Consider the following 22043-nt stretch of genomic DNA (forward strand, 5'->3'; position numbering starts at 1 on the left):
TCTAAAATAGTATTAACAATTCTTTTAATCAACAAAATCTATTTCTTAGTACCTTTAGTGGCAATTACGTAATAACCTCTAATATTTGGGGGCATTAATGACCTCTTGATTTACTATGCCATTGTAGTCTGTACAGCAATTGTTCCCTTCCCTGCTTTTGGAATAAATGCTATGCATTGATACAGAAAAAAAATATATATGTACATAAAGAAGAAAATATAAGGCTAGAAATTGCTTGGTGACACGTGGGACTTTGTAGAGTTAACCTTTTAAATTTTGTTAACAAATAGAATAGGAAAAGTAATTGACTTGTGTTGCACTGTTGCCTTCAATTTGAAAAGGGGGAAAAGAAATTAACAAATAACAAGTTGTGTTAGGCCAAATATTTGTGACGATAATTATAATTAACTATGAATGGGAATAAAGCTAGATATGTGCAGCTGAGAAATACAGATGATTTTTTCTCTTTTGCCATAAATTTAATGTTTTCTCACTCAAGAGCTGTGAGTTGTCACCCTCCATGTATTAATGTATCAACAGAGACATATCAATCTTTGCCCTAATAAGTCCATTCAATATGGACCAAACCCATTCTTGGTTTTGCAAGATTCTTCCTTTCTTTTACCCTAAAGAAAATGAGGATACAGGGAGAGCGGAATCCAACTTTTCAAGTTTCGAATATTGAACTTTAAGAGCTTTCTTTCAGAAAATAAGAATGGCATTTCAGTAGCAAAATAAATATGGTACAAAAAGCGTTTCCCTCTAGTATAACATATGCAGCGTGGTTTAACATAATTGTGATATTTTTCAGTATTTGTTGGAATGAGAAAATGACTCATCGATTAAGCAGTCCATGATCATTGAAATATAAACAAATTACAAATTGGCATGGACAGTGAATATTGGTCCAGTGTTCTTGGGAATAAAATGAAGAAGATTTTCAAGAACATGTTTTGAATAAGTAGATTATCGATACAAGTATATATCTTATTACAGTTATAAGCATGTAATAGTATCAGATAAACCTATTCATACTAAGAATGAAAGAAGTAGATATACCATTCAGAGGTTGTATTGATTAGACAATTGAGCTGAGTGCACCAAACTGGGTGCATATGCTTTTTAAGCAACCAAAAGAAAAGAAAAACGTATCTTTTCAGTTTACTTCTTTATCGGGTCCAAAATACATGGTGTAACACACTGATATTACAATAAGCAAACATCCAACAAGTCCACCGAAAGTTGGAGCTAGGCTTAACCAACCAATGCCCCACAATTGTGATAGGGCTGCCTGAAAGAGGGAAAAAATTATATATGAGATAAATGAGTTTGTGGATGTGCAAGTAACCAAGATTTAAAGTGCAATACCATAGGATCTTCCGGAAAAGAGAAATGAAAAAGTGCTACCAGCCAGAGGAAAGAAAGATACAATATGAAAATGCCATCTCTAAGATTCGAAATTTACAGACCTCCATAATTGAATTGATAAGCTTTTAAGTGTTTGGAGGTAGTAGGAGAAATTTAAAAGAGGAACCACCTTCAGTAACAAACAAAACTGAATCTTTTCTTGTTTTTCGAGCACATAATGTTTTAAACATTTAACAAGCAAAGGCCAATTGGGACCTTGTTTTGTTAATTATTTTAATCTTCAACCAATGAAAAACTTGTAAGCTTTATTGTGCCAAGTTTGTTGATATTGCAGTGTACTGTAATGTCTATCCTCTTACATTATTTGTTTCTGAATAGCACATATACAAGGGAAGAGATTTCTAACTAATAACATATAAATAGTACCTCAAAGAATTGAACATTTGCTACTTTGCTGGTTTTCTCGAGCTGCAGTGCACGTGCTAAAAATACCTGATATTGAACAAGTTCAGAAATCACCATGATGCCCATAGAAAGTAATATGGTTATGCTTAGAAACTTGAATCTTAATGAAAGTAGTTCAGGATCAAACCTCTGCAAAAAAGGCTAGAATGCCGAGTATAACCATGAGTGTAAACGAATATAAACTGGGTAATACAAAATCCTGCAATATGAACAAAAACCATAAACAGAATTATAGCGAACTGATTTACAAGGACTTGGCACACTTAGTCTACACTTAGTCTCATAAATCAACAAAACGTAGTAACATGAAGTTTGGAAACCACATTTTCCTCCTTAAAAAAGCTTCCTAGTCAAAACCAAATCTTTATTAATCCAAACCATATCAAGTTTTTATTTTCTTTGTCATGCAGCCTATATCAAGTTTTTATTTATAAAGTACAGTATTGTGGCCAAATTCAATTTACCTCAAGAACAAAAGAACAAATTCCTGCAGCAGGACTAGACAGTACACCAAATGCAAAAACTGTTGACCTGAAAAAACGAAGTAGAGAATCTTCTAAGAGAAGAGTAATGTAAAACTATCTTTCCAAGATTCCATGTCAGACATATCACAAGAAGAACAGGTCTCGTTTCTTGACATATAAATGGCATTGTTTAATTTCCCAAGTTTTCTTTCTTTTTTGTGTATTAAGGTCGTCCACAGTACAGCAATAATTGATAAGAAACAATCAGTGGCCTTACAATGGCTGATCAGATGCCTTTGCGCCAGCCCTTATAAGGCAATAGCTGATTCCACCTGTTAAAGCTGAGAATAAACCAACTAAAATGGCATACATATGGTTACTTCCCCAAATATATGATGCATTGCTGCCTTCCCCATTAGTAACTAGACCTCCTGCATGCATCTGTAAATGATAAATAATTGCACGGAATAATAGTTTCTCATAAGTTGATCTAGTTTGTTTTGTTTTCTTTTTTTTTAAGAGCACAAATGCACAATTTGACTAAGTCTTACCACCCAATTCAAAGTAGGTTCTTCCGTAAACTCAATTCCGTACCTTGTGTCGTAAGCACTCCACGGCAAATGAAGAGTACCCCAAAGAAACTGCAAGCTAGACCTGAAAGGTTAATTACAATAGAAAAGTCATCATTACATGCCTAAAAGAGATAGTTAAATTTCTGATTATGGGAGCAAACTAGCAGCCACCAAGACGCCGCTCCTTACAGCCATAGGAAAATGTTGCTCTCAAGGACCGACCATGATTATGACAAATTTCAATATGCATCAGGCCACAAACTTCTGATTGTCTCAATGCAAAAAAAGTGTATGATATTACCATAACAGACATGAAGGTGCATATAGATTGGCAAGCATTCCCCTATATTGTTTCAGGCAGATCAACTATTTTAAATTAAAAAATTAAACAAAAACAATAGATACCTCCAATATCTGCAATTTTCAATTTTTCATGTAAAACTATCCTTGCCATAACTGAAGCCATAATCGGAGTTGTAAAGCTCAAAAGTATAGTCTGGGAAAAAGGTAGTCTCTGAATGCTGAAACAAAAATGAGCCAAGTTTTAGTTATTGCTACTAGCCTACTGCGGTCCATCAATCAATGTCATGTACAGTATCACGAACAAGAACAAACCAACAATGAAAAACTTACCAGTAAATAAAACTCATCAATGACAAAAATCCCACAAGGGCTCTTGAAATCAAAAGATACCTAACATTTGCTAGACCCCGTATTGGTTGGCCAGTTTTATTCAACCACATATATGAACAAATCAAGATTATTGTACATCTGACGAATGCAGTCTCAAACAATGGAATTGACTGAACTGTCACAACAACAATAAAAAATAATTAAAAAGATTTCTATATTCATTTTACAAATTAGCAATTAATTAAGGTGATAATGATGAAATCATCAAGTCAATTGTCGATGCTTGCAATATATTGCTAGACATATTATATAAGCATGCTAAAGCTTCATACTGTCTTACTTTAGGGAATTTCACAATTTTAGCTTTTTTGGTGACCTTGTGCAATGCTTACTTTTTATTGTTTCTCCAGCTTCTCACAATTTTTGGTTTTGGGAAACATATATCAGGCTACCAAAAATCTGAATATGTCCTGAATCTTATGGATTTTCAATTAAGGTACAGAAATTACTTACCAGAGAAGACATTAGAAACGACTCCCATGAGAAAATAGACGGTAGACGACACAGCCATACACAGAATACCAGAGTGTCTAGATCCACCCCATACCCAAAAAACAAATTGTGAAACCGGAGAAGTCTCCAATTCGACTAATCTCGTTACTGGTTCCTACATTAGGATAACCCCAAATCAGTAAAACAAACCAACCTCCCAATTTTCACTATCTGATGAACCAATGGCATCAATTTCCCAATCAATTAATACAAAACAAGTTAGAAAATCAAAGTCCTTCTATTTTCTTATCCTCTTCTAGTTCTTAAGGTCAATAACGAAATTGAACTCTTCAAAGCATTTATCTACAGGTTACAAATTCAATTTCAGATAAACCAAAATAATTAATCCAAATCAAAATACGTGGGTTACCAAAAGAAGCTTCGATGATCATGTTGGAAATTCAATTACCAGCAAGAACAATCAATAAATGAATCAATTTTATGATTGTTACCTTAGGTTTTTTACGGGGATAAGAAATTGTGAAAATGTTGATTTTGGGCCTCTCCGCCTGAGTTAAGAGAGGGCTTATCTCCTCCAATTCCGAAGCTACAACCTCATCAATTTCCGATGCCAACCTCTCGCGCACGCTCAGCTCTACGACGTGTTCACCGACAGCGTTGTCCGTCGTCGCCATTACCTTGAAACTAAAACCCTGGTAATGTTTACGGGAGCTGGAAGTTCATTTAGTCAGCCACTACCGCATCGCAGGCACCTCCTCTACTCTCCTCCCCTCTGTATGTGGAAACTGACGGGGAAACGGTCTCTAAGCTGTTGGATTCTACACGTGGCAACGGGTTGGAAACTACGGGTCCCACATGGACACACCGTTGACAAATCGACGGCCATGATACTAGTTTGAAAAAATGTTTCATTGTTTGTTTGTTTTAGAGTTTAATCTTGTTATTCCCTTAAAATAACTATTTTTAAGAAGTTAATGTTAGATACTTTAAAAAAATATAAGGATTAAATTATTCTCTTTGGTTATAATAATTAGGAAACAAATTTCACTTTGTATGTGTGGATGTATTTTGTTTAGTGATAAATAATAAAAAAAAATATATTAAATCAAATTTTAATATTTTTTAGAAAGAAATGCACTAAAAAAATTCATTAACAGCATGGATAGGATGGAGTTGTTTCGACCTATAAGCTTATGCAATTTTGTTTATAAGGTGATTTCTCACTTATTGTCCTAGCGTCTAAGAGGGATTATGGATCAAATTGTCTCACTATTTCAGTCCACTTTCATTCTGGGAAGTTGGATAGTTGATGCTACTGTTTTAGCTCATGAAGTGGTGAATACCATCAAGAAGAATAGAAGCAAAGGTAGTTTGATGGTTGTGAAAATAAATATGCATAAAGCTTGTGATGGGATCAAACGAAAATTCCTCGAGACGATCCTGAAGGCGCATGGGTTCTCAGAGCATTTTGTCCATCTTGTGATGAAATGTGTTTCAAATGCCTCCTGTGTGGTTCTTCTTAATAGTAAACCACTTCAACACAGGTCTTTGAGGAGAGGTTTGAGACAAGGGAACCATATTTCTTCATTCTTATTCCTTCTATGTAATGATGTGTTGTCTCGACTGATTTAGAGGGCGCAAGATGAGGGTAAGATTCAGGGAATTAAACTTGCTAAGGATGCTATCCCAATTTCTCATCTTATGTTCACAGATGACACTGTCTTGTTTGCTCGAGCTACTCAACAAAATGCTAGTGCTATTGGAGAGTGTGTTAAAAAGTATGAAGAACGGCAGGGTCAGTTGTGTAGTAAGCATAAGTCAAGTATTCTTTTTTCTAAGAACTGTTCTAAAGAAAAAATGTTTGAGATTGAAGGCATGTCGGATATTAAAACAACAACTCAAGTTGGGAAGTACTTCGATAACCCTTTTGTGTTTTAAAGGAGGAAAATACAAGATTTTAATTTCATAAAAGATAAACTCAAGAAAAGATTACAAGGGTGGAGGATGAAGACTTTGTCATATGCGGTGAGACTTGTATTAATTAATTCGGTGGCTCTTGCTACCCCAATTTATTACATGTCTACATTCAAGATCTTAACTACCCTTTTGGAACGAGCTAGATTCCCTGGTTTGTAGATATTGGTAGACTGGGATTGTCGAGAAAATGCATTTTTTGGCAACTAAGAATTGGGAGAAATTGTGTCAACCGAAGCAGAGAGGTGGATTGGGGTTTAAAAGGTTCGAGGATTTTAACTGTGCATTGATTGCGAAGTTAGCTTGGGAAATGGCTTTTAATATGGATAAGTCGTGGGTGAGAGTCCTCTGGACCAAGTATTGCTCTTTGGACTCCTTTTGAAGTGTTCAAGCTAAAAAGTCTGATTCTAGGATATGGACGTAAACTTATCCTGGAAGACTCGTGTATGATCTTAGCGAATGGAAAGGATGTTGATATTTGGTGGCAGTCGTAGATCCCATGGCTCAATTATGATGATTTCAAGAAGATCATGGAATTGATTCGACTCAAGGCCCCCCATTTGAGAAAAGTAACAAACCTTTTGGATAAATCTCATAAAAAGTGGAATTTTTAGATATGTTTGACACTTATTTGGAGAGGAGCTTGAGGAGAGAATTGTCTTGATCAATATTGTCAAAGAGTTGAAAAGGGATACGATGGTGTGGAAATGGTCTGATAATGGAAAATTCAATGTTAAAGCAGCCTATTGATTGGATCATGAGCATCGATTTGATCTTGCTCTATTGCATCACAAGTTCATTTGGTTTAAAAATATCCACCAGAGATTGAGTCTGATGCTTTGGAAAATTTTTTGTGAAACTCTTTGACTAGAAATAAGTTTGCAAGTGACGGGAAGAGAGAATGTGTTCACGATCGTCGAAATCCCGAGTCATTTGTTTTTCAAATGTCCGTTTGCTAGGAGGCTCTAGTTTTGTGCTCGGTTTCCTCTAAAAACAGAGTGTTTTGATGAGCAGGATGCTTCTTTAGTCATCTCGACTCTTTGTCTATAGCTGAAAGGGGACAAGTTAGCACGTTTCCTTATGTGTTCAACAGTAAATTTTGATGTCTTGTAGAACCAGAGAATTTCCATTCTACATGGAGGTAGGTAAAGATCTAAGGACGTTGCATGAGGATATGAATAAAAGATTTACTGATTTTTCAAGCATTGATGTGCTGAGAGTTTTCTCGCTGTCACCTTCAAGGAGTGACCAAAAACTATGTTTTTAGGGACTAATGATGCTTTCAAAGATTCTTGGTGCGGTTGGACTATTGTGGCTGTTGACAGCAATAGTGCCTTTTCAGAGAATTTGTGTGGTCGAGATAAGGGGGATTCGACCTTGGAAACAAAATTGAAAGCAATTCTTTTGGCTTTGAATTGGGCTATAGAAAAAGGTTGAGATTCAATGGTTGTTTGCTCTGGTTGTTTGGTAGCAGTTTCAACTTTGGAGAAGAACTCCCAAACTAGCGCCTCACTGGTGTTTTCTTCCATATTTTATCTTTGTTGGTTAAGTTTAAGTTTCTTGTTTTTAAATTTTGTAACGTGACTTGATTACAATTGTTAATGTGTTTGGTTGTCTTTGCTAGACAACAAGGTCAGGTCTTGGACTCAAATAATCCTATTGATTTAAATTTAGTCCCTGAATTGAGGTTATCAAAGTAGTTTCAATGGAAACATCGTTGTTGTCTTGTTTAGCAAAAGCTAGGAATGCTTGGGAGTGAGACTGCATATCACGCTTATGAAAGCGTTTTAACGAAGAATACTGAGAGTGAGAGCCCAATACAATCTTCACTGACAAAATTACAAAATCCCTCAATGATCTCCATAGATTTTCTTTGTCGGGCTAAAATACACATTCGGTAAAGGATAAGTAGTTCCGTGAGACTAAACTTTGTTCAAATGTTCACTTTGACTCACTTGAATTCTAGTATTTTTGATATTAATAAAACTTGCCTACATATTATGAAAAATCATCATTTTGATTTTTGCCTCAGTAAGCCAGTAAATTGACATCAAAAGAAATCAGTCGGTAATTCCAACATGTTAAATAATCGTAGCATCGCCGGTCAAAACTCTTCAAGAGCTACTGTCGACGTGGCATCGGTCCACACAGAAACATTTCCTTTTATCTAATTGAATTGAAACATGTTAAAATTTATTATAAATAAAAATAAATAATTAAATTTAAAAATAAGAAGCCTCAGGAAAGCCAGTAAATTCACATCAAAGAATTTCAGACGGTAATTCCAATTGTAAACTAATCATCATCGGCCTCATAAAATTGATATTTTTTTGTTCAAAAATCAAGTAATATAATTTATGTATACGAAGATGTAATCGCACAAAACGGCTCCGTAGATCAATGAAAAATAAGATCAACAGATTCCTATCAAGATGCGAAAAAATTTGTTCTTGGACCAATCATAGCATCGCCGGTCAGAGCATAGAGCTACCGTAGACGTGGCATCGATCCGTACAAAATCAAATGCAGTAAAACGTTATTTTAAATTTCAAACAAAATTGCCAAACCCTCAGAGACCCGTTTAAAATCACACACACAGAGTGAGCACCGTACTCAAAACTCAATCCCAACCAATCAGCAAGAGCCCCGGAAAACGACAACGTTTCCACAGAGGAAACGAAGTCGAAAGGGTTTTGTGAGTGGTGAACTGGGAGAGACTAATGGGTACGATTGTGAACCCTCTGCTGTTTAAAGTGTCATACGGCACTTCCTATCAATTTTAGGGGAGTGCTTCCTCATTGGGATCTTTAACCCTAGAGCTAGCACAAGGATTATCCATTATTGGAGGCAAAGAAACAGATAGCCAATACTCAAAACTACAAAGATGATTGCTATAATAATATAAAGAATATCAAACTAGGTCTAGAGAAGAACTTGAAAAACAGAGGATGAGTTAATGAGTGCTGAGGCCGCAGCTCCGAGCGAAGGGTAAGGGTAAGTATGAGATTAGGGCAGTATTTATAGATAATTGGATTAGGTAACATTTGGTTCCTCTCCAAACCCGTATGAGCTCAGCCCTAAAGACACAAGGGCCGGCTACTGTTGTAGCCCCAATGGGCCTGGTCCTTTGGCCCATTAAAAATACCTTCTTCCTTTTTGAGATGCACCATCAAAAATTAGAAAGAGGTATTTTTTTTATTTATCAATTAACTAAAACTACTTCTAATTTTATATTTAATTGAAACATACCTTTTTTTTATATGTATTGTACCCAAAATACCCTGATATAAGAGAGTCACATGGAGAGTATATTGATGTGACAGGAGTAAAATCGGTAAAGTGTTTAGAAAAAGAGATAAAAATGATAGGTTTTAAAAAAGAGAGTAAGAATGAAAGAGAACAATATAAAAAGGGTATAAGGTCCAATTTCCTCAATTAAAAATACCTGATATTGAACAAAAGTTTAATAATAACTTAGAGCACAGTAACAGCTTCTTCTCTAAGATAGAAGTTTTAAAAAAATTTAAAAAACTGTAAAAAAAAAAAAAAAACACAACCGCAAATTTACAATTTATACTTTACCAAAAAAGTATTCATTATTAATTATTTTAAAATTTAATAATTATTTTAGTACAGAGATATGTGCATAATTTATAATATTTAAAATGAATAAAATATATTAAAAAAATTTAAAAAGTGAAATTTTAGTAATGTATTTTAAAAATTTGATATATGATATAATATAAAAGTATATCGTAAAATAGATAAAAAAACTTGATAATGTATTTTAAAAATGGAATATTAAAACTGTTGTGAATGCTCCTAATCCTATGCTCCTTTTTCAAAAATAATAATAATAACTTATGCTTTGGAAGGAAAAACAATTAACGAAATGCTGATGAAAGTAGTTCATAAGCAAACATGCCAATGCCAAGTACAATGACAAGTTAAAAAAAAATTAAAATTTATAATGGAACCCATACCAACCCTACCTTTTCATGTGCATGTTGTATTTCAAAAGATCAAATAATTCTGTATGGGAAATTTGAATTTCTATGCTTACATTAGGGAATAATTTTTTTCCTAAATTTAAAATAGGGAATATTGGTAAAATGGGATAACATTTTCTTAATTCCCACAATACCCCCATTTGAAACCATCAGCCCTCTCTCTCTTTCGCCTCTCTTTCTCTCTTTCTCTCTTTCTCTCTCACTCGGTGCCGCACCCACACACCCACGACAGACCACTCACGGCAGACCACCCACGCCGTCGACGCTCAACCCCGACCAACCAGAACCAGCGACCCCGAACCCCACGAAAATGCCCCTCTCTCTCATCGTGAGTGACCGCCCCCACCATTTCACCGCCCCCACCCCCAAACGCACCACCACGGCTCACCTCAACCACCCACCCACTGTACCGCCCCCTCTCACTCTCTTCGTCTCTCTCTCTCGGACCGATCAGGGAAAAAAAAAAGAAAAAAAAAACATATGGTCCGATGGTCGGACCACATGGTCCGATGGGTCCGATTGGTCGGACCATATGTTTTTTTTTTTTTTTCAATTTGAGGAAAACGAAGAGAGAGAGGCACATGGTCCGATAGTCAGACCACATGGTCCGATTGGTCGGACCCCATCAGACCATGTGGTCCGACCATCGGACCATATGTTTTTTTTTTTTTTGTTCGGTCCGAGAGAGAGAGAGACAAAGTAGATAGAGGGAGGTATTTTTAGAGTTTTAAAAAAAGAATCATATTTTTCATAGTATAAAATATATTGGTTCAAAAAAAAAATTGAACATTTTTAAGTATAGAAAGTCAAATTTCCCTTCTGTATTAATTCTCAGAACAACGTCATCAAATTTAGCGATATAGGCAACTAACAACTCGTGTTGAATTTATTTGACTTTCGCATGAAACAAAGGTAGCTATTATGATTTATGACAACATGCTCCACACATAATAACCTTTAATAGTAGAGTCACTACGAATCGACATGCCAAGTTGATGGAAAAAATCTTTCACCTCTCAATTGGGACCTCTTCTATGAATGCAGTGTTCGGTTCAGAGAAATTAAAATTAGAAAAGATTGATATGACGCCCAAAAACTAGCTCATAGTAATGAAATTAATTTAATACCTTTACAAGCTTTCATTAGATTCTGAGCTGAACAAAAGAGCTTGCCCCTTAGCATACAAAATGATATGGTCCCATAATCGTGTTGTAAAATTACAATTTTATTTATTCACCTTGTGGCATATATGCATATCAACAGACAGAAGCTCCTTTACGAAAAAAAGAAGAAGGTAATTTCAAATATTTACAATTCATCTCACCTAACTTGGTCCAGCTTGACTATAGAATCATTTCATCTTATAATTTCCCTTTTTCTTTTTATTTTTTATTTTTTCATTTTTTATCTTTAAAGGTTTTCCTTTTAAATTTGGAAAAGGAAAACATAGAATGCCTTACTCATCATCTCTAGCAGCAAAGTTGGGGTTTAAGGACATTTCAATTTCTTCAAGGGAGCGGCCTTTCGTTTCCACTATGAAATAACTTGCAAATATTGCTGCCAACAAGGAAACTCCACCAAAAGTAGCATACACGGGAGCAACACCAAATTTCTCCACCAGATCCAGAAAAAATAGACCCACCAAAAAATTACAAATCTGAATCAAATGAATAATATAAGTTGGATTTGAAACTCAAACTTGAATCATTAGAAGCATAGTGGTGAAGTGAACAAAGATTACGATAATAGTATTCTCAGAGATTTCCTAATAAAATAATAGCCATTATTTGTAGGTAAAGTTAGAAAACAATTTCTTGGCACTTGACATGAAAGTTCAAATTTTTATTTAATAAGAGGAAAAATAAGGTGAAATAGAATTGTTTTGGGCTTACCCAATGAACAGAAAAACTAAATCCCATAACCTTCCCACGTGTTCTGTTGCTGCTAAGCTCTGGTATGATCAGACCAGTAATTGGGCCTGCTCCTAATGCAAAGGAGAATATATACCTACAAAAATATGTTAATATGAAAACATCATTCTCTTGCTCGTCTACTCCAGAAAATTAGAGTAATTGGCCAATACAGCACAGCAAAGGCTTCACATCTTTATGTCACAGTATTTGCAAACTCCCCTGCACTCAAGGGGGAGGAAGCTAATCTCCACAAAGAAAATTAAAGTAAAACAACTTACAAAAGAGTTCCCAGTATTGATAAATTGTGACCAAGTTGTTCTTCAACTGGAAAAGTGATTGCAGTGGCCACTAGGAACATAGAAACAGCCTGCCAAGAAGCAAAAGAGAGTTCCAACTAAATCATTTGCAAACAAATGGAATATAAATTCCCTCTCGCTCTCTCTGTGACTAATGCAACTCACCATTCCTCCATAGCTTCCAACCAAGAGCTTCTGTCTCCCTTGCTTATCAACTAAGTAAGAAACAAGCATGGATCCTGAGGACAAACACAAACAAACAAAAGTAAAGAGGTCTTTTCAGGAATCATGATATATCTAACACTACACAGACTTCGAATCTCAAACCTATAAAATTGGTAATTCCAACCAGTAAGCTTGCAGAAGCGCTACTTGAAATTCCAACATCTTGAAAGGTCAATGATGAAAAGTAAAGAACTCCGTTTATACCAGAAAACTGTTGAAGTACAAAAAGAGAAGCTCCAATAACCGCAACTGCAAGAGCACGTGAGTATTCAAAAGCAAACGTGAGTATGAATGACACATCAAGTTAGCTTAGAGTTAAATAAATTGAGATGAGATGGATAATTTAATTTTCACTGCCATGAGAGATTGGATAGCAAATATCCAGCCTTCTAAGGAATGAAAGACAAACATAGATGTGATTTTAAAACTTCAAATATGAAAACCACCTTTACACAACCTCTAGAATGTGGCTCTTCTAAGAGTTCCAACCAATTGCTGTTCACATCATCATCTTTAATAACTGCTTCAAAATCACTAATTGCTCTTTCCACTTCAGATTCTCCCCAAAGGTTCTGGATAACGATTTTAGCTTCATCCTTTCTCCCAACCTGCACAGACAAATGCATATGGCATTTCCATAAATAAGAAACAAAAAAAAGTAATAAATAAAAAATTATGACAGTAGAAGTGCCTAAAGAAGAAACCTACTTTACATAGCCAGCGGGGACTATCAACAGCAAACTGCATACCAAATACAAGAACAAATCCAGGGATACTTGCAAAGTAAAGCAGTGTCCTCCACCTATGAAAGAAAATGAATCATCTACCAAGCCATCTTCAGAAATGAACGCGCCTTGAAAACTAAAAGAAAATATTTATTCCGAACAATCAATAGAGGAACACCACAATTATTCCTATAATGCAATGGGAGCACAATATTACACTTGAAGCACCTGTACATTTACCTTCTATTTGGATCTTGGAATTGAGGATGGGAAAGAAATGATTTCCAAAGGATTCTAATCTTTTCGTGTTTGGGTTTTTTTTTTTTAAAACATAAATGAAGTATCATTTTATAATATTCATAACAATTATAAAAAAGGGAAGAATAAAAAAGGTTTCTTATAAACTTGTAGGAAATTAGGTGGCGTTTGGTTGAAGGTAATGAAATGGAGTGGAAACAATTTTTATTCCATTCCTTTGTTTGGTTGCATTTTAAAGTATTGGAATGTCATTCCAATGGAATGCCCTTTCTACCATTTTGGTGGAATGACTATTCTATTTTGAAATTGAAGGAAAGACCATTCCAATGTAACATGAGAAAATATTTAATGATTTTTTTATCAATTCTTTTTATGCATTTTAAATTTTATTCCATTCCATTTCAATTTCTATTCCTATTCCTATGTTTTCATTCCACCCAACCAAACGTCACCTTAATTTTCTGAATTTCTCTCACAAATGTTTGCATTTGGTAAATCCAAAATTCAAATGCTTTAAGAAGCAAAGTCTATACAGACTACACTAGATATTATACACTCAAATATATACCCATCATGGCACATGACTTCACAAAACCAAGAAGATTCAAAAACTGATTTCCTCGTACCTCCTTTAAGAAGCTTCCAAAATTATTTATCAAATTTTCTCTCAGACACAGTAGCACACATAGCTAAACATGCAATTAAATTATAAATGGAGAAAAGAAAAATAATCCTTAATGTCAACTCATCATCCATTGTCCAATCCAGATAACCACAAAAACAAAGGAAAGAACCTCACCAATGTGGATCATTTTCAGAGGGAAGGCCCAGAAATAGTGATGAAATAATACCAAAGCACGTTCCAACTTGACATATACTGCCAAGTGAACCCCGATATTTCGTTGGAGCTACCTGCAACGTGTACCGTTTAAATCAGATAAATGATTAAAGTATGTAGATAAAAGTTTGAAGCAATAACAAGCATCAATATGACAAAAAACAAAACAAGGAGGAAACTCAACATACATCGCACTTTGCTTTGGTAATAAGAGAACTACATGTAAAATAATTTCACAATAAGTGCCATTCAACAAACCAAATCTATCAGTCAGAATGTTTTGACACCAATAATTGACAAGCAAGGCATAAAATAAAATTCCATGTTGATCAATTTTCCAGAATATTGATTACTTTTCATCACCCCTTATAATTCTACACAATACTTGTGACGATCTTTTTTTTTTTTACATAATGAACTGAATTAATTATTATGAATATAAAACAAAAACATAGAAAAGTGCTAAGATCACTTAGATTTACCAAGAATATTAAAATATAACACATCACAAACACAAAAGCAAATTGGAAACTTGCGATTAATAGTAAATACAGCATGAATGATATAAACTAGTACCTCTGAGATATAAATTGGAACGAGAACCGTGTTTACACCTATCCCAAGGCCAACAAGAAATCTCCCCCAGAGGACTTCATACAAGGAATGAGCTTGTGCACTGTCACCAGATGAAACGAATCAATAAACAAAATTACTTCAAGAAAGAAACTAACACATAAGAAACAATAAGACTTAAGATTGGTACTATGCATCAACAAAAATGAAACTATTTCACATGAGAATGACAACACACTTATGACTCTTTCTAAATCTGGATACCATGGAAATTCAAGTACAATCCATCAAAACTATTGCTAGGCAACATATTTAAAACCTTAAACCATTGACATTCATAATAATATCATGCCCGGGCGCTATATAAGGTCCAATAAAATTTTGACAGATTAGTTTAGTCTTCTTTAAAATTTGACTTAAGAATATCTTATATAAAGTAAAAGTTGACTTGCATAGACAGGGTGGGTGTATAAATGTCTTATTGAATTGTGTGCAATTTGTTTATAGTCTTGTGACAAGTGCACAGTCCCTTATTTATTTGAAGCCAATAGTATCAAAACTCAAAAGCACATCCCCTTCCCAAATTTTCCAGCTACAAGGATATAAATTCTTGGATTTTCTAGAACAAACCTTGTCTGGTCAGTATATTGTAAGAGAGCTTTCATCTTATCACAAACCAAAAATCAAATCGACTAGCTCCTTCAGAAAATTATGAAACAAACAATACCTTATTAACGCGCCAAGAATCAAAGGGATGGTAACAAGTTGAAAGGTCCGGCGGCACCCAAGTTTATCAATTATTGAGGCAGAGCATGCACTTCCAAGAAAAGCACCAGCTATGAATATACTCACAACAAGTCCTTCCAGAATTGTGTTCCCTTCAAAACCAAGTTCTCTCGCAACAGAAACAATGGGGCCGTTCATCACTCTGATTTTTATTTATTTTTTTTTTTTGAAAAAAAAAAAGCAATAAAATTAAAAACCCACATATAAATCCAAAATTTTTATTCCCAGTAGTTCATTGAGCTTTAAAACGCCCTTTAACAATAAAGTACAAACAGTATTAAACTATAAACATTGAGATAGAGCTCAACACTCACCCAATGTGATAACCAAAGAGAAAATTGGACATGGAAGCAACCAACACGTGAGGAAAAGAAGGTAACCATCCCACCTCTGATCCTGAATTTTCTCCATCATCTTTTTCGACTGAAAAAATTTCACTATCTGCAACTTTCACAAACCCTAAATTTAACATCAAATGATTTAACTTATGTATCTTCATTACTGTTAACACTAATTAGATTTGAAAACAAAATAGTTAGAAGAGACTCACCTGATTTCCGAGTCCGTAACTCGGGAAACTGCTTCTTCTCGGCGGAGACTGTAAGGTGGCCGAACCGTAAAGGAAACCGGGTCCGGAAATGAACAGCGCCAGTTTCTCGAAGAGAGATAAGGAAATGATTCCGGTCCTGTTGAGATGTCGGACCGGTTCTGGTCGGTACCGGACCGACGGGGTGGTAAAGAAGCGCAGCTACTGGTGGCGGCATTGGGAATGGGCGAGGTGGCGATGGAGAGAGTGTGGACAAAGAAAGATTCGGTATTAACTACTACTAACGACCAACGTAAGAGGTTTGATCATCTGAGGAGACTGGTGGATTCAGGATATTTTGCCACGTGTAGATAATGGGACCCACAAATAAATGATAGAGGTTGTTTAACACGTGTTGCAATAGTGTCTATATGTCCCACCTGCCTATTATTCATTCGCCATTTATGACGAAATAGGCTCTTGTAGAGTTTTCTATTGAACCTTCCTTTGTTTCCTTATGAAATTTTTGAACCAAATATTTTTTTAAAAAAATCAATATGGAGAGTTAGGAATGGATTAGGCACACTTTTTTTTTAAGGTCATAAAAAAAAACTTGTAAACCGTCCAAATCAAACTGAAAAAAATTACAAATTAAAATAATTCGAAAAAATTTCAAACCATCCAATCTGTTAATTGGGCGGGTTGAAAATAGGTCCAACCCGCCTAATTAAATAAACCAACCCGATTTTGAATTTTATTATTTTTTTTTAACTTTTTAGTTTTTATTATATATAACATAAATGATTAAATATATAATAATATAAAGTTTTATACTTAATTGTTAGTTTTAAAGTCATATATATTGTGTTGTACTTTGGTGGAATATGATATTTTTAATTTATTTTTTTTATTTTTATTGATTTTGACTTTGAAACTAAAAAAAAAAAAAAAAAGTTTGGCCGCCCAAATCGTTGGTCGGTTTACAATTTTTTTTTTTAAATTGGGCAGGTTGCACTTAAATTTTAGCAACCTGAACTTTAGATTGGGTTACAAAATATATAGAATAAACCGCCCAAACCGACCGATGTACAACCCTACTTTTTTCTCTAAAGCATCTCCAATAATAATATCTTTTAAAAGAGAAATTTGCGGCCAAACCCCCTTATGTTTCAATTGTTAAACACTTAACCCCTTATCTTTTTTTAGTGGTAATACCCCTTATGTTTGATTCTGTTTGCAAACATGATACATTTGTTAAATTTGGGTGTTAAGTGTCGATTACGATTGCCACTTTGTACAAATACGTACACGTGGCATGTTTTCATTGGTTCAAATAATTTTAATGATTTAAATATTATTAAAATTATTTTATAATTAAACATAAATAAAAATACTATATATTCTGTTCAGGTCGCGTATTTGAAATTTTGAGCCCTATTTTTATAATACTATGATATTATAGTAGCAAAACTATTATTCAACTGACGTACAATTAAATTGTAACTAGAAATGTTAAGGGTGCGTTTGAAAGTAACTGTGTAATTACTAGGTAGAGTAATTACTAGGGTGTTAATTACAAAGTGTAGTAATTACACTATATTTTAAAATGAAAGGTGTGTTTGGATATGAGGTGGTAATTACATATGAATTTCTAATATCTTGTTTGGCAAAATAGTTAGTAATTACATGAAAAAATAATATTTTTTTAGTAAGTAATGTTTAATATGGAAAGTTTTTAGTAATTACACAGTGTAGTTACATTCAATTCTCATGGGAGGCCATGATTATTGGAGAGTGTAATTGGAACCCGTCAATTACTTCCAATTACACAATTACAGTGTAATTACATGGTCAGACAAACATGTCAAATTGTGTAATTACCTCCAATTACACACAAATCCAATTACATTGTGGCTTTCCAAATACACCCTAAATGTGAATGTGTATCTATAAGAAACTATTTGTCAGTATTTTTTTGTCACTGATTGATAATTAATTGTACCTTAATAGTAATATGTGGAGAAACAAATGTTACACCTTTGTAAACCAACTTTATATCAACTAATTTAGTACATTAAATAAAACTAAACATGCTATAAAAGTTTCTTTAAAGAGCTTTGTATTGTATTGACGATATAAAACACTTGCAAATATAATAAAATCTATTGTATCGTTATCAGTTTGTAATAATTGATATGTCAAGTTTCAGAAAATTAACAAAATACTTATGCAACTGTTATGAAACATAAAAAACTAAAACAATATTTTCACGTGTATGACTCTATCTATATGTGAATTTATTATTCTATTTTTGATTTAATATGAACAAATTCACCATTAAAAATTTATAAAACAATGAAAATGCATTGGGATAGTATTGATGTAATTTTTTTTAGATTACCTAAGTTGGATTGTTTGGGAACTCCAGTCTAACTTTTTAAGATGTGCATTTCATGGATTTGAAAATTGAAGTCAGAATATTAGTTTTATACGATTTAAATTGAATTTCTAGTTGAATTTTAGTTTTATAGTAGTTTTTCTGTATTTTTTTATGAATTCGAAACAACCCATGTCTTGATTGATTCTGGTCGTCTTCTTATGTGAAGTCGCCAGAATTAATGGTGGTTTTTTTTTGGTTGTGTTTCGTTTCAATTGTGTTGGGTTGTTGGGTTGGTCGATCGAAGGTTTCGTGCGTGAGGTTATTTGTTTCGTTCCGTGCGGCTGAAGTAGTAGAAGAAGTAGTATTTTGGTAATATTAGTTTTTAGGTTGTATTAATATTCATAGGTTCAGTTATTAGTATTGTTGTAATTTAATTCCCTTTTTTGTGTATACATGAAAAAATCTCTTTATAAAATTCAATATTATATTTTAGTTTTATTATTATTTTAATTTATTTATAATTAACAAATACATATCTATTTATATTATATTATATTATTATTAAATATAGCATTTTTTAATGTGTCGTGCTGTACGGTAGGTTTGTTTCTTGTTATGTCTTTTGAGCTAGTCTGTTCGTATTTACGTACTGTGTTATTCGTGCTTGTCGTGTTGTGTTTGTGCTTAAGTACATATTTTTTTTATCGTGTCTTGCCAATTTGTAGTATTGTTTTGTATCGTACCCAAACTTTGCTTGGTGGTGCTCGTACCAATTTTGTGTCGCGTCAAAAAAATCTAATTTGTATTTATAGCACTAGATACTAGATATTAAATACTACCAGTACCTGTTCTTTCAAAAAAAAAATACTACTAGTACCTTTTAAGATTTTTTATTTGAGAAGTGCATAAAGTAATTTTTTATTTATTTATTATTTCGATGTGTTTTGAAATATAAAAACTCGAATTTTCGTATAAAAAATTTGAGAAATGCTAATAGGCACTAGTGGTGTCTAGCACCCTTTTATGTGTTAGTATCGTTATTGGTCCAACTAAGTATCGGGTCCCACATAGTTTAATATAATAGTTTTTAGAGAGTATCACTAACCAATCGCAACGTGACATGTCAAGAAGGTGCTAGGCACCACTAGTGCCTAATAGCAATGCTCAAAAAATTTATACGTGAAATGATTTAACAGAAAGCTGGTTTCCTTTGAAAATTAAATTGGCTTGTAGTTCCCCATGAAAAAAAAAAAGAAGAAGAAAGATTTGTAGTTTTGGAGGGAAATAAAATAAGTAAATGGGAAGAGAGAGGAATTCATTTTAATTATTAAAAAAAATAACATAATGAAATAAAGAATTGTATGTGTATGGTGTCGGCGAGGGAGCAATGGCGGGGCCCAGCAGGCGTCGGTGGCTCCGGTAGAAGGCGTTTGGGTTTGGTTTGGCTGGGGCTCTTGTACGGCTTAGATTTTCCAACACATGCAAAATTCAAACCTTATTATAATAAGATTCCACCGACAACTTATGAAATAATGTGTTACTTTCCATTGCAAATCTCAATATGATTCACTTCTTCCCTTCCTACCTCTATTATTATTAAAAATACATTTATTCATTTTAATATTTTTAATGGAGCCAGCATTAAATGCTTACATCTTTATTTTATTATGGATTTTCTTTTGAGGATTCTAATAGCTAGGATTCTTATAATATATAGTGTTGCGTGTTACGTACCCAAAAATTAATTAATTTTTATTATTTTTCTTGAGCAAATTATATTTAATCTAGTTTTTTAAAATTTTATTATAAAATATGATACTTTATTTTTTTGATAAATTTCACTGTCATTATAACTGATAATCGTTTACAATACCAGAGAAAATAGGATTTGGGATTTCACCCATCCAACAGATATCGTCATCCAACTCAAGAGCATACTTTGCTAAACCATGTGTAGCTTGGTTAGCATTTCTCTTAACATGAGAAATAGTTACTCTTAAAAAACAGGATAAAAGACAGCTAATATCAACAATCAAATCATTAAAACTAGAAAGGTTTGAAGATGTAGAATTGAGGGCCGAAGAAACACACAAAGCATCGGTTTCAATATGTGTAATTGGAAGTTGCAATTGCAAAACCCAATTAAGACTATGAAAGAGCGATTTGGCCTCCATTTCATCAGAACGAAAGCAACCTTGTACATGCTTTGATAGAGCAACCACCACATTGCCTTGATGGTCCCTAATGATCGCACCAATCCCCAAGATCTTTAACTCTTGATTGGCTGCCGCATCTACATTTAACTTCAGACCAGAATTAGGTGGAGGCGTCCATGGTATAACCCTGGGGTTATCTCGAATCGGTTGAGCATTTGGAACTGGAGCAGCAGTAGGTTGGTTGCTACTGGTAGAAACTTGCTGGTTTTTTGCTCTTAATTTGCTAAATTTTTCCAAATGAGTCATAGCAAAAGTAGCAATGTTGTTGCTGGTTCTTGGAGCTCCCCCATGAGTGACTTTGTTTCTATCATGCCAAATAGCCCACATTGTACAAACAATCAATTCGAAATCTTCCTTTGACTGAAGGGTTGAAAGATGAATTAAGTAATCACCATTGTACATATTTTGTGCATTTGTATGGTCAATGGTGAACTTAGTTTCTCTCCAAACCTTCCTAGCAGTTGTGCAATTAAACATAGCATGGCCGATTGATTCCCATGCATTGTTACATAAAGAACAAGAGGCAGAATTGATTACTTTTCTTCTGCAAAGTGTTGTAGCCACAGGAAGTGCATTTTGCATCACTCTCGAAGCAAAGATTTTTATTTTTGATGGGAGATTTAGACTCCAGAATGTTTTCCACCAATTTCTATGAGTGTTTGAACCACTTGAGCCTCTTCCTTCTGCTATGTTTTCAGCCAAGTGAAAGCCCGAGTTAACAGTATATTGTCCTGTAGTTGTGTGATGCCAGATGTAGCGGTCATTGGAGGGAAAAAAACTGAGAGGGATGGAGACAATTCGATCCACATCAATCGGTTGAAAATGTTCATTTAGGAAGGGTAAATTCCATTCCCGCTCCTCTGTGATGAAGCATGAAACTGCAACATTTGGAGGACCTGTGTAGCTCACTGGTTTGAAGTTGTTGTGGTCTGGCAGCCACTTATCAACTCCAGCCAGTACATTATGACCATTCCCAATCTTGTATCGCAAACCCTCAACCAGTAGATCACGTCCCCAATGTATTCCTTGCCAGGTAAGTGAAGGTGAGTGTCCAAGTCGTGCTTCCAAAATATGATACTTTTATATTTGATTATTGACATATTTTAATTTTTAAATTATTTTATGGTATTTTTTTATACCATATATGTATAAATTTATATTTTAAAGTTCATATTTAATATTTAGATAAATTATTTCAAAAAAATAAAATTTTAAAGTTATTTCTTTTCTTTCATTCAAGTACCCTATCTACCTCATCCATCAATAGTCCACCTATCGACCTTTGCTCACCAACGATATATTCGACGA

General features: G+C 34.1%; 2 protein-coding genes and 4 non-coding genes across 9 annotated transcripts; all 6 read right to left on the bottom strand.

The window, feature by feature from the left end:
- Positions 1 to 937: 937 nt before the first annotated feature.
- LOC115701180 (uncharacterized) lies at positions 938 to 5084 on the bottom strand. Its single transcript, XM_030628903.2, has 10 exons — positions 4507 to 5084; positions 4016 to 4169; positions 3503 to 3677; positions 3275 to 3390; positions 2892 to 2951; positions 2575 to 2728; positions 2298 to 2364; positions 1961 to 2032; positions 1795 to 1860; positions 938 to 1291 (listed from the first exon to the last, which is right to left on the bottom strand). The coding sequence occupies exons 1-10, from the start codon at positions 4687 to 4689 to the stop codon at positions 1157 to 1159; spliced, it is 1182 nt and encodes a 393-aa protein (XP_030484763.1). The 5' UTR covers positions 4690 to 5084; the 3' UTR covers positions 938 to 1156.
- Positions 5085 to 8009: 2925 nt separating this feature from the next.
- Positions 8010 to 8087, bottom strand: LOC115701731 (small nucleolar RNA snoR77Y). Its single transcript, XR_004008718.1, has one exon. It is a non-coding gene; the product is annotated as a small nucleolar RNA snoR77Y (small nucleolar RNA).
- Positions 8088 to 8219: 132 nt separating this feature from the next.
- Positions 8220 to 8301, bottom strand: LOC115701730 (small nucleolar RNA snoR77Y). The gene has a single exon (XR_004008717.1). It is a non-coding gene; the product is annotated as a small nucleolar RNA snoR77Y (small nucleolar RNA).
- A 55-nt stretch (positions 8302 to 8356) lies between these two features.
- LOC115701750 (small nucleolar RNA snoR2/U65) lies at positions 8357 to 8500 on the bottom strand. The gene has a single exon (XR_004008736.1). It is a non-coding gene; the product is annotated as a small nucleolar RNA snoR2/U65 (small nucleolar RNA).
- A 53-nt stretch (positions 8501 to 8553) lies between these two features.
- On the bottom strand, positions 8554 to 8794 carry LOC115701714 (small nucleolar RNA Z112). The gene has a single exon (XR_004008701.1). It is a non-coding gene; the product is annotated as a small nucleolar RNA Z112 (small nucleolar RNA).
- Positions 8795 to 11082: 2288 nt separating this feature from the next.
- Positions 11083 to 16450, bottom strand: LOC115700695 (probable plastidic glucose transporter 1). Of its 4 annotated transcripts, none has more exons than XM_030628324.2 (12): positions 16164 to 16450; positions 15928 to 16060; positions 15555 to 15755; positions 14831 to 14930; positions 14216 to 14328; positions 13142 to 13235; positions 12891 to 13041; positions 12536 to 12682; positions 12374 to 12447; positions 12191 to 12279; positions 11892 to 12006; positions 11083 to 11656 (listed from the first exon to the last, which is right to left on the bottom strand). In XM_030628324.2, the coding sequence occupies exons 1-12, from the start codon at positions 16375 to 16377 to the stop codon at positions 11456 to 11458; spliced, it is 1632 nt and encodes a 543-aa protein (XP_030484184.1). In that variant the 5' UTR covers positions 16378 to 16450; the 3' UTR covers positions 11083 to 11455. The 4 variants fall into 4 exon arrangements, with proteins under 4 accessions (XP_030484184.1, XP_030484183.1, XP_060958914.1 ...); XM_030628323.2 differs by having other exon boundaries at positions 15928 to 16072; XM_061102931.1 differs by having other exon boundaries at positions 15928 to 16036; positions 16164 to 16449.
- Between the last annotated feature and the right edge of the window lie 5593 nt (positions 16451 to 22043).

This window comes from Cannabis sativa, chromosome 8 (assembly GCF_029168945.1).
Source record: "Cannabis sativa cultivar Pink pepper isolate KNU-18-1 chromosome 8, ASM2916894v1, whole genome shotgun sequence".
NCBI classification, from domain to species: Eukaryota; Viridiplantae; Streptophyta; class Magnoliopsida; order Rosales; family Cannabaceae; genus Cannabis; species Cannabis sativa.

Coding starts and splice junctions, on each gene's coding strand:
- LOC115701180 (XM_030628903.2), bottom strand. CDS start 4,689: ATGGCGACGACGGACAACGCTGTCGGTGAACACGTCGTAGAGCTGAGC. Junction 2,952..3,274: donor GAAAATTGCAGATATTGGAG/GTATCTATTGTT, acceptor TTAACCTTTCAG/GTCTAGCTTGCAGTTTCTTT. Junction 1,292..1,794: donor CAAATGTTCAATTCTTTGAG/GTACTATTTATA, acceptor TCCCTCTTTCAG/GCAGCCCTATCACAATTGTG.
- LOC115700695 (XM_030628323.2), bottom strand. CDS start 16,377: ATGCCGCCACCAGTAGCTGCGCTTCTTTACCACCCCGTCGGTCCGGTA. Junction 14,931..15,554: donor ATTCTTGGCGCGTTAATAAG/GTATTGTTTGTT, acceptor ATCTGGTGACAG/TGCACAAGCTCATTCCTTGT. Junction 11,657..11,891: donor TTAGTTTTTCTGTTCATTGG/GTAAGCCCAAAA, acceptor CATTTGATTCAG/ATTTGTAATTTTTTGGTGGG.